Here is a 12,534-nt window from a genome sequence, read left to right as displayed (position 1 = left end):
ATTGCAACCCCATATGGGGTCATATCACTGAATGTGGAGGTTGCAGAATTTTGATTTATTATAAGCCAATTTTGATTTTACTTATTTTATATACCTAGAATCATGTAAAAAATTATAGGTAAAAAGGGCTCATTAGTGGAAAAAGTTTTAAGAAGCCTTGCTATACATAGTTTTCAAAATAATGTTTATAAAATATAGATCTGCAGCAGGATGATTTCAGAGATGCCTAGAGAGACTTATGTGAACTGATGTTGAAGTGAACAAAACCAGGAGATCATTGTACATGGCAATATGATGATCAGTTCAATGGACATGGCTCTCTTCACCAATAAGATGATTCAGGCCAGTTCCAAAGGTCTTGTGATGAAAAAAGCTATCTGCATCAAGAGAGAGGATTGTGGGAACTGAGTGTGGATTACAACATAGTATTTTCACTCTTTTTATTGTTTGCTTGCATTTAATTTTCTTTCTCATTTTTTCCTTTTTTATCTGATTTTTCTTGTACAACATGATAATGGTGGAAAAAAAATATATATATATAAAAGAATTGTACATGTTTTAACATATATTGGATTGCTTGCCATCTAGAGGAGGGAGTAGGAGGTAGGAAGGAAAAAATTTGGAACACAAGGTTTTGCAAGGGTGAAGGTTGAAAATTATCCATGCATATATTTTGAGAATAAAAAGCTTTAATTTAAAAAAATCATTAAAAAATATAGATCTGACAGTGTTACTTTCCTGCTCAAAAGTCAGCTGTGATTCACTGATGCTTCTAGGATAAAATACAAATTCCTAATTGTTGCCTGACTCTCCTTTTCTCTGTCCTTTTCTTCGCCTCGCTTTCCTCCCCTCTCCTCTCCTTTTCTTCCTTCTCTTTTCCTCTTCTCCCTTTCCCTCTCCTCTCCTCTCTTCACATCTCATTAGGAGGCAGAGATGAGAAAAGAGCATTCTGGAGGAATGAAGAGGAAGTAGTGAGGCAGAGATGGCAAGTCACATATAAAGGGAGAAGGCCAGTATTACTGGATCAGAGAGTATGTTGAGGGGAGGAAAATATAAGAATGGAAAGATAAGAAGGGGTCAGTTTATGGAGGCTTTAAAAGCCCAACAGAGGTGTTCAAATTGTTCTCACGAGGCACAGTCTGTGTAGTAGAGCTCCAGATTTGTGGTCAGGTGGGCCTGGGTTTAAAGCCCATCTCAGACCCTTCCTAAGTATGTTACCTAGCAATTCATTTAACTCCCCTGAACCTCAGTTTCCACCTTTTTAAAATGAGGAAAACAGATAATTTTAAAGGTCCCTTCTTCAGCTACAAATCTATAATCCTATGGCCTATAGTAGAAATGTTTAGAAACAAAATAATGAACCAGCTAAAACTCAATGTACCAAACCAAATAATCTAATAAGTCCTGTCCTTTCATCAGTTATTCTGTGATTATGCCCAAATATAAACTGACATTATTTGAGATGTTTTATTATTGTGATTAACATAATTAATAGTGAGTGCTATTGATTATAGTAATAATATAGTAATATTATAATACAGAATTTAATAACATAGTAATAATAGTATAGGATTTCCCTTACCAAAAAAAAAGAAATCCCACTCCAAAAAACACTTTATTAGAGGTTAAATATTGGGAAAGGAGGTCTGCATTATAGTGGGGAATGTCTCTTAAAGTGTCACTTAGCTCCTTTGGAGATGATGTGGAAAGTCTTTCCTTTGAGTCGTGGATCACCATTTCTTGAACTGCTTAGGCTGTCCATGCTCATTTTTGTTCTCACTCCATACCTGATTTACCAGTCTAGTCCCCAATACCTTTCCCCTTTACAACTTCCTTTTTAATGTATTTATTTTTATAAGATAGTTGAGTAGAAAGACTATATATTTTTTCTATTCCCAGCACTTAACAGTGTCCTATTAATAATTAATAAAGTCTTAATACTTTATCTGTCTAACTCCAGATTGATAAAATCACAGATTCATTTGCCTGTTTGACTAATTATAAGATTAACAACACATTTGTTTAAGATTTTATTAATTGACAAAGTTCATTTCATCTTTACGATATCCCTGATATATGCAGACTGAGTATTGTTATTATTATTCTGCAGATGTGAAAATAGGCCAAATGAGTTGATATTAGTAATGGCTAGTAAGTAGTAAAGTTGGAACTATCCTCCAGTCCAGATCTCCTGATTTCCAGTTGAGTGTTCTTTCCCATCTGTATTTCACATTAAAGTGTTATTTCTGTTAATACCAAAAATAGAATGCTACAAAGAAAAATACTGGAAAGGTGAATTTTAAAGCATATAGTGTGCCACCAGATTTTAAGGGATAATTTAAGAAACATTTTAGAGTGTCCTTTAAGTACTTGAGTTTGGAGATTATTTTAAAAACATTTTGAGGTGTTTTCAAAACACAGATTTTTAAATTCATCCCTAACTCAGGTAAAACTAAAGTATAAACCAAAATACTCTAAACCTAATTTGACTTGCAAGTATATATGAAAATTAGGATTATGTGTCTCAAAAGGTTATAAAACTTGTATAACCAGTAAAAAAGGAAAATTATTATTGTTAGCTTGTCATGTCTTGATTTAGGCCATTATGTATAGTCACATGGACAGTACCTTTTTTTTAACCATGAAAATGAGCTCTTTCTGAGAAGGAATATTTGCATATTTTTCATGGAACTGCTAAAGAGAAGGCCAAAGCAGCTTTGTTCTAAACTTGGCAAAGTTTCTGGATGGGTTCTTTTTATTTTCTTTGTTTTATGAAATCCATAAAGTTTTTATACTCTTTAGTTTTACTCAACAGGGGAGCTGTAGCAAACGGCCTTTGACAGACTGTGGTTTCTGCATGAAGCAAGCAGAGAAGTGTGTTGGGAAAAGAGGGTAGATTGGTGTAGGCTATCTTAGCCAACCTTGCTGTTGTTAAATTATTTAGCAATTCCTTTCCACAGAATCTATTTCAAAAATAGATATTGCTTCACTCTATTTAATGAGCATTATTATTTTTCTTCCGCTACATGGAATCATGAAAATGTATAAGTAGGCTTTTTTGTCCTTCCATCCTTCTCATTTGAAGCTTCTGTAATAAATAACCCTAATCCTGCACCTGAGAGATTGAATTATCTACTTCTTTATCATGGTACTCATTACTTTATACGCATTTAAATGGGCTTTTAAGTAACATGTCAATAAAGAACAGAAGTATAAAAGTGCCAAGAAAGAACATGTAATTGCAGTGTTTATTTTCCAAATAACAGCAGTTGATTGAAAAAGAATGGTAATCTTTCTGCTTCTATAGAGAAGTATAAGTATCTTCTGGTTCATATTTTTTAGTAGGCTTTTTAGTGTGGATAATTTTCTGAAGAGGAAGGCTGAAAAGCAGATTTTTTTTATTTCCCCCAGTGTACACCTGTTCTTTTGCACTTGATTTCAAAACACAATGTTTGACATGTAGGATGAAAAGTTTTCAGGAATACAGAAGTAAAACTGAAAAGTGAGTCTAAAAAGAGAAGTGAATTAAATAATTAAATACTAAGTGTGCCATCTTCATTGTAGTTATTTGCATTTAAGTTCATTCTTTTTATTCACACATATCTAATAAGAGAACTGTCAGATACTCTTCTTTAACCTTCTGCTCCAGTTTGACCCAAAATTTTAAAATGTAGCTTTAAAAGAAATAATACTTCAATTAGATTTATTTACATAATTCTAATTTTTAAAATGTCATGTCTCTAAATGGCAACATTAGAACTTATTATTCTCATAAGATTAGAATGCCGTCTAATTTTATCTCATTTTGAAGAATATGAAAAATCTTTCTAATAATTTTTTTAAAAAAATGTTTTCTTCCTTTAGTTGTACTTTAAAGAAACCAATATATTCGTATACAACTGTAGATGGTAACAGGTTTAGATTTTAGGGGTTTTGTTTGTTTGTTTGTTTTTAGAAATAATCATTCAAACAAGAAGAATATTTTTAGTTTTAAAAATGTCCACAATTTTCATGTTCATGAAGATCTGTTTCCCAGAATTATATGTTTTTGGAATTAGTCATTTCCTAATTTGTTTAAAATAAGGATTTTGAAAGTAAACTTTGCATATAATAATTTAGGTAAAAGGCATATCACAACCATTTTATGTATATCAACAAAATAATGTTTTAAAAGACATTTGCCTTTCAGTGAATTTCATACTATCTAAGGACCTAGGAATTATTTCTTTTTAGAGAAAGAAATTGAGACAGAGTACTCAAGGATCACATATTATCATGTGCCAGAGCTGAGATTTCCAGCTATCCCCCTCTGTCTTCAAATTCAGTGTCCTTTCCCTTATGCTATACTGCTTATTTGTTTGTAATATTAATAAGTGATTAAAAACTGTTCATACTAATTCATATATAAAGAAAAGACTATTTTAGTGATTATTAGCTTATGAGTGACATGGCTGTAAGGTATCAATGTAATCTAAAAATAACAAAATTTTAAAATAATTTTAAGTAGATATATTTTAAAACAGCAAAATAGATCTATAAACTAATGAAATAGATAATGAAATATGTGATAATTTATGAACAGTAAACAAAGTAGATAATCTTTTAAGGGACAAGAAAGTCATTCTATAGTATACATTCACGATTAAAGCAGTTGCTATTAATGGGTTATTTTAATTTTTCTACAAATAAGCACATTGTTGACTTTTTTAACATCTTTTTTTAAGTTTAAAATAATTATAGTATTTTTCTCAGGCTAAAGCATCCTCTTTTCTCATAAAAACATAAAAGTGTTACACTATTTCATGTTATTTTTAATGATCTGTTAAGGGAGTTTAAAAAGTATTACCATGTTGTCAAAAATCTTTGAAACAGCCAAAGTTATAGGGTAATATCTATATATACCACAATAAGTGTTTGCACTGTTGTAAACAGTGCTTACTATTAGTCTCTAATAAGTCTATGTTATTTTGGTAAAATCTTGCATAAATGTGAGTTTGAATACTTATTTTGCTTAATGACAGACTAATTCTCTAAATTGTGAATGTTCCCCTTCATTGTTAAAACAAGCTCATTTTATTTTTTCTTGCCTATTGATCTAATTTACAATAACCCTGGAGTTAGCAAGGATCTTTGTGATAAACACTTTGTTTTAATAAGAGGCTTTTCTTTTGTTAAATATATGTCCACTGCTGCTCTTTACCTCCCTTAGTAAAGTTATGCATATATGTGTGTGTATATGTATATGTATATACATATATATGTATATATGTATGCATGCATATTTATATATATATACATATGTCATTCTGTTGCAAGCCATAAGTTGCATAACATTGAACTCCAAAAACTTTTATTCAGAGAGCATATTGGTTATTTAATTGATCATTTGAGCTAATAGCATTTTTGACCTTCATTGACCTTCCTCGAGTCCTAGTCTGTGTATTGTACAGTAACTAAATATTTCGCATCCAGTTTTTGCATCAGTAACCCAGGAAATTACACTTTTAGTTTCTGATTTGCCTTTCCTATTACAGGACAGCTCAAATCTCTTGCTTCCTGCTCCATCATTGTTCTCACCACATTCTAAGTTCAGGCTGTCAGACACAATGGGCACTCATCTGATCCCTCAGCATCCTTTCACTACACAGAGTGGTAAGCTTTTTTTTCTTATTTTGGTCATTTCTTTTAGTGTTGAAATATTTTGTTAGTTATTGGTGAATATTTTTACTTATCCTTACTAAGTGGAAAAAGACTCATTATAGTATTATAATGGTCAAGCTTTAGTTACTATCTTAATTTATAAAATGAATAGAGTAGATCACTGAATTCTAATGTCCTCTTTTTGTTCCTTTTAAAATTGTTATTTTAATTACAAATTCAAGGTAAATTTTAGTGGCAGGTGCCATATTTTAGTTATGTATGATATTTTAATAGAAGCAAAACAAATTATGGATGTGAATAAACTTCATCTATTTGAACAGCAATTATTTGGTTACATTAATGATTCAGGGGAAAAAAAAGGCAAAATATAGTTTTGCAGAAAAGTTAAAAGCTATACAGGTATGTCTGGATTGAAGTGTATTGATGTTAGCAAAATATGCAAAAAAAAAAAAAAGCCAGTTAAAAATTTTAAACTGATCATTTATTAAGTTAAGAAATATATCTTTCAAATTCTTTTTTATGTTATGTGAATAAGACTTTCCAAAGAAAGCAAAGAAAAAGGCATCAGGGTAGAATATTTTTTTCAATATTGTGATTTCACTTTTTTTCTGCCTCTTGTCGTTATGATTGTATAGCACTGTGTTCCCTCTTTGTTAAATGGACCTTTCAGAGAGACCCCTGCAGAAGCTACATCAATAACATCTGGGTATAATCAGGAAATTAGTTTAGTTTTTTGGCATCTTTTTGACAACTAGCAAATGATAAAGGAAAAACAATATCCCTTTTCTAATATAATTTTCCTTACTTAGTCATGAAAGTATTACCTTGGTAAGAATTGTATAAACAATATTATTTTTCTGCTGTTGTAGTTTCTATAAATTCAGACTGTACTGGTTTGGTTAGTTTTATAGGATAATTCTTTATTATCAAAAATTATCATATGGCAAAAATTTATAAGAAGTTTATATTTTATTCCATAGCATGTGGTAACCACTGGAGTGGTTTCTGAGTATTGTGAACCTGTCACCTAGTAGACTCTGAATTAGTGTTCACTGATTGAATGATCATGTCATGTTCAAAGTATATTTTACAAAGACTAATCTGTTAGCAATATACACTACTTCTGTTAAAGAGAATACAGGGTTAAGACACTAGAAAGCTCTTGTAGTAATTTGTGTGAAGTAATTAGGTCCTAGAATAGAGTGGTGATGGTAGAAATTAATTTTTTTAAATGTTGAATATTTTTAAAAGATCCAAAACAAAAATCAGTAGAATTTGATCATTTATTGAATATAGAAGAATAATAGAGGTAGAGAATGGGTGACACACAGAGGTTCAATGGAAAGATCACCATCTTTGAATTCAGAAGACAGGTTCAAAATCCAACTTTTTCACTTACCTATGACTTTCAACAAATTACTTAATTTTCTGGGCTTTAGTTTCATTTGTAAAGTAAGGGAGTTGTATTAGATGATCTCCCTTCTAGTTCTAAATCAATGATATTTTGATTCCTAGATTTCAGTCTTGATTGACTCTGGTGGGTGGGGGGAAGATATTTTGATACAAATAGGAGATTGTGGAGGAGAGCTCACTTGATCAGGTCCCCAAAAGGTCTATTTTCAAAATTGTAAACCATATTGAAATCCAGTTTTTAAATGTTAATGCTAAATGTACCTAAAATTTGTGACTTTGACTAGTATCAAATACTTAAACTTATGTGATATGTACTATTTGTTTCCATATTTAATTAGAGTAAAAATAATATGAAACCCAATAATTGTGCATATAAACACCCAGTCAAGTGATTATCAATTGAAATTGAAATTGTCTTGGTTTTATTTATCAATAAATGATAAAATGTGATAATATAAAAAATACAAATAAATATATTTATAAATAATATATGTGACAAATATCAAATAAATGCACTCAGAAGAATGGCGGACACATATTAGGTACTTAATAGATAGCTAATACCTTCCTCACTTCTTATTTACATGAGCCCATACCTCTCAGAGTAAATAATATCAATACATCTCAAGTGTAATGCAGTTTCTTGATCATTTCTTCAAATATATCAATGGAACAACCAAGACAAATTACTATTAAAAAATTATAAGATTCATTTATATTTTGTCTTTTTGATCTTCCCTATGCCTTCTTTGGTTGGGCACTTTCTCCCTAGCTATAGTTGTGAATAGTGCCTGATTTCATTTTCTTCTATTGAGAGAATTGGGAATTATTTTAGCTATTCTTGAAAGCAATTTGGATTATTCATAAGCACAATGTGATCAAAATGTCTGTATACTTTGATTTAGAGATTTCATTACTAGGTATATATCTTAAGGATGCCAAAATAGAGACAGAGATTCCCTATTGCCAAAATATTCAATTTATTACGTATGTCTTCAGAAAAAAAAAAAAAAAAACTAGAAACAAAATAGATGTCCTTTGATTGGAGAATGAGTTAACAAATTTTGGTATGTGAACATAATTTATGAGATGTTACTCTACTATAAAAAGAATAAAAATATTTATGAACTTTTAAAGAATGGTTCAAGCCAAATGAGGAAAAAATATACATGACTACAAAAATGTAAATATAACAACAAAAAGAGATACCGAATGCTATCTAACGCTAGTGTTCAAGTTTGGCCCTGGAGAGGATTTAATAAATATACTTGGCTTCCTTACATTGACAAAGTGTGGGAATATGGGGATGGATATTATTGTAATTGTCAGTTAGCCTTTCTGAAAAAAAGTTTCTCTCTTTTTAAAATTTTTATTACTCTGGTTCACTCACTGGATTGAACTACCCTCAAACTTTGTAAAAAAATACAAACAGGATTTTGTTGTCAAGACCTTTGATACAACTATAGTAGAAAGGCTAGTAAATGGCTCCAAAAGTATCATCATGGAAATAGCTATTGCTGACTTTGTGAGCAGATTTGTCCTCACCTAATTCTTTATTGTTCTTAATATCTAAAGATTCAGCCAGCTCACCTCATGTCCTAAAACACTAGACTTTCTTTGAAACACCTAAAGCAGAAAGGGACACAGATAAACAAGGAAGTCTATTGGGGAAGGGGATCCTCGCAAAGCTTCCATCTTCTTTCTTTAGCCCTTCTTCCTTCATCCTCAGAGCTAGGGCATTGCAGCATGGACTGCCTCAGATACTAGCCCACAGATGGGAAACACACACCCCCAACTTCCATAGGCTTTATTCAGTCAAACTCAAAGGGAGAAATTATCTGCGTCAGCCTTAGAATAAGAAAGTGTCTGATGCCCTTTTTAAGACTGTTTATAATAGTCTTAGACCTCTGCCCCACAGATCAACTCTCCTTTATGTGCTTATATTAACATTCATTCAGTCCTTTGTTACTGCCTTTGTATTAAGAATGGCAGATTGTCGGAAGAGACTTAAGGGAATAAGAATTGTGCAATTCTTAGATCAGCTCTAAATATGATTTTAACTCTTGGTTCTCTAAACATGGAATATTGTACAATGACCAACAAAAAACCTTTCAGAATTTGGTTATCTCCATATTATGATGAAACACTAGAGAGAGACTTGAGTCAGCAAGCAAGCCAGCATTTATCAAAGTACCTACTCTGTGCCAGCTACTTTGTTAATACTGGATATAAACTAGTTCTTATCCAGGTTCTTAAAAAATTCATCTATATTTGGTGACTATGTTTCTCTTCCTCTAATTTTTCCTTTTATTTTTTAAATTGAATTAATACATATTTATGAAATAAAACAAGCATTTTCATAACATAGTATAATAAAAAAGATAATTGCATGTGAAACTGTAAAATGGCTATACACTTGCTATTGCTTTAAATATGTGACAGAATTATCATGTAAATTTCTTTATCCTACTCTCCCCCCAACCTGTCCTAGAGAAGGTTAACTGTAGTCTCTTACTTTTACACCCTCTCTTGACCTTATCATTTGAACTCACTGAACCAAAACTGCTCACCCTAAAGTTTCCAGTGGTTTTCTATTCAACATCTTGACCTTTCTATAGCATTTGATGTTACTGACCATTCTTTCCTTCTCTTATCAGTCTTCTTGTCTTCTTGTGCATTCCTTCTGAGTCTACACTCTTAACTTGGGAAATGTCATGAGCTCATTTCAAGTTCAATTATCATTTCTAAAATTGCCCATCCTGTGGGCAATACTGGCTGAATTAGTGATTGCCATTTGATTTTAATATTTTATGAAGATGAAAAAATAAACACATGGGACAGTAGTTACTGATGTCTCTTTGATTGCCTTTTCCTCCCCTCAATACTATTTTGTTTTCCAATTACATGTAGAGTTTTCAGCATTCATTTTTGTAAGATTTTATGTTCCAGATTTTTTTCTCCCTTCCTGCCTTTGCTCCTCTTCTTTCAAGAGAGCAGACAGTCTGATATAGGTTGTACAAGTACAATCATTTTAAACATATTGCCATATTTGTCATGTTGCGAAATAAAAATCAGAACAAATGAAAAAAAAAAAAAAACAACAAAAAAGAAAACACAAACAAAAAAAGCCAGGTAAAAATAGTATGATTTGATCTGCAATTCAATTTCCATAGTTCTCCCTCTGGATGCAAATGATGTTTTCCAGCCCAAATCTATTATTATTATCTTGGATCAACACACTGGTAAGGAGAGCTAAGTCTGTCATCAATCTTACAGTTACTGTGTACAATGTTCTTTTGGTTCAGCTCACTTCATTCAGTATACTTCACACATCAGTTCATGTAAGTCTTTCCAGACTTTTCTGATGTCAACCTGCTTATCATTTTTTATAGAACAATAATATTCCATTACATTCATATACCATGACTTTTTCACCTGTTCTCCAAATGATGGGCATCCACTCAGTTTCCAGTTCCTTGCCACTATAAAAAGGACTGCTACATATGTTTTTGCATCTTATATGATTTCTTTGGGATACAGACCTAATAGTGATATTGCTGGATCAAAGGGTGTGCACAGTTTTATAGCCCTCTGGTCATAGTTCCAGATTGCTCTCCAGTATAGTTGGCTTATTTTACAACTTCACCAACAATTCATTAGTGTCCCAATTTTCCCACAATTCCTCCAACCATTTATTTATCTTTTCTTGTCATTTTAAGCAATCTGCTGTTTATGAGTGGTACCTCAGAGTTGTTATAATATGCATTTCTCTTAATCAGTAGTGATTTATAGCATTTTTCATATGTTCATTAATGTTTTTAATTTCATCATCTGAAGATAATCTGTTCATATTCTTTAAATTGTTTTCATTCCTTTATAATCTTCTCCCCTTGACCTTTTCAGGTTCCTTTTATATGTTGTTTTCCTTTACTAGATTGTAAATTTCATGAGAGCAGGGAATATCCACATAACTTACATTTGTCAAGTCCACAAATATTTATTGAGAAATTTACTGTGTTCCATGTGCTTGTGGTCATGGTGAGAATACATATACAAAGACAGGTAGTACTTGTTCTCAAGGGAGCTTACAGTCTCATGTAAGAAGACAACACATAACAGGAGCCTGAAAAGCTATATTGAGGAGGTGGTGGTGGAGGGAGAGCTAGAGTTCCTGCTGGAAAGTGGGGATGAGTTGATTGTAAACGAAGCTGGGAGAGTCAGGAACATCTCCAGGAGAGGGATGAAAATGTGGTGGACCTGGTCCTCTTCTTTTAAATAAAGGTTCTAAGAGAAACCAGCCAATCAGAGGGAGAAGTGGCAGTGGTGGGCGGAGAAAGAGTATTTCTGCATGTGAAAATCAGGGCTGAAGTGAGCTTCCCTTTGAGATGGGTTTCTCAATAGTTTGTTTTTATCTTCCTCCATTGGAAGACTTCTTCAGCAAACTTTGTCCTGCCATAAAGCTGGAGAACTCTTCTGAAGGTTTGTGCGTGTTCTGGAATGGGCCCTATTGAGAGAGGTGATGGACCTTGCCATCTTTGCCCCTTCCTGTAAAGTGTTTCTGGTTAAAGAATCAGGTACCAATGATAAGCTTCTTGAGATGCTTCTTGAATATTAGGATTAATAGGATATTGATCTTTTGAGGTTTAAAGAGCCAAGTGATTTCCTCATGCTGACAAAGGAAGATGAAGCAGACAAGTTTTAAGTTATTCTTGTAGAGACTATGTTTTACATCATTTAGAAAGGTGGGAAAATGAAGAAGACTGCACAGAAGCATTCAAAGAAGCTATTTTGATTTTGGTTTTTGATGTTTCTCCTCTTTGGGAAAAATAGAGGTATTAAGATGGCAGTGATAATGGAGAAGCTCCAGTTTGCTGTCTAGTATAAGACACATTTTGTAACATAGGAAGCTTTGTGATCTCCAGTGAAGTGAGGGTACTCTTCAGAACTGGGGGAATTTATATTACTGATGCTTAGCTTCTTGCCTGTCATATAGTAAGCTCTTAATAAAGACTTGTTGACTTTTATTTCTATCTGCAATACTCAGCAGACTATGGATCTGGCAGTCACCCAAAAATCTCTCTGCAGATTTTTTTTTTCCTCTGTGACTTTTCATTGTTTTGTGACATAATATATAGCTCATAATCTTCTTTCATTCTCCTTGCATGATGTTTTGCAAATAAGTTTATGTTCTAAATTATTGTTGCCCCTGGCTACTATGTCTCTCACCTCAGTAGGGAGATCAAGTTTTTCCAGCCAGAATGGTCTCTCCAACACACATACACACACACACACACACACACACACACACACACACACACACTCTTTAAACTTCAAAATCATCAATTGAGCCAATGCTTTTTTTCCATTTTTCCATTTCCCATTGTTATGAATTGGAGGCTTCTTTAAATAAATTGTATAATAATTACATATAGTACTTTCTCATTTTAACCTTCAGCCTTG

General features: G+C 32.4%; 1 protein-coding gene across 5 annotated transcripts in view; it reads left to right on the top strand.

Moving 5' to 3' along the window:
* Positions 1-12,534, top strand: part of AHI1 (Abelson helper integration site 1) — a 247,360-nt gene that overhangs the window by 122,204 nt on the left and 112,622 nt on the right. For all 5 annotated transcript variants that reach the window (XM_051997812.1, XM_051997811.1, XM_051997813.1 and 2 more), the window contains one exon: positions 5,535-5,652. In XM_051997812.1, coding sequence (XP_051853772.1) covers positions 5,535-5,652 — 118 coding nt within the window. The remainder of the gene's footprint in view (positions 1-5,534; positions 5,653-12,534) is intronic.

This window comes from Antechinus flavipes, chromosome 4, assembly GCF_016432865.1.
Source record: "Antechinus flavipes isolate AdamAnt ecotype Samford, QLD, Australia chromosome 4, AdamAnt_v2, whole genome shotgun sequence".
NCBI classification, from domain to species: domain Eukaryota; kingdom Metazoa; phylum Chordata; class Mammalia; order Dasyuromorphia; family Dasyuridae; genus Antechinus; species Antechinus flavipes.
This window is presented reverse-complemented; position numbering and strand designations above follow the sequence as displayed.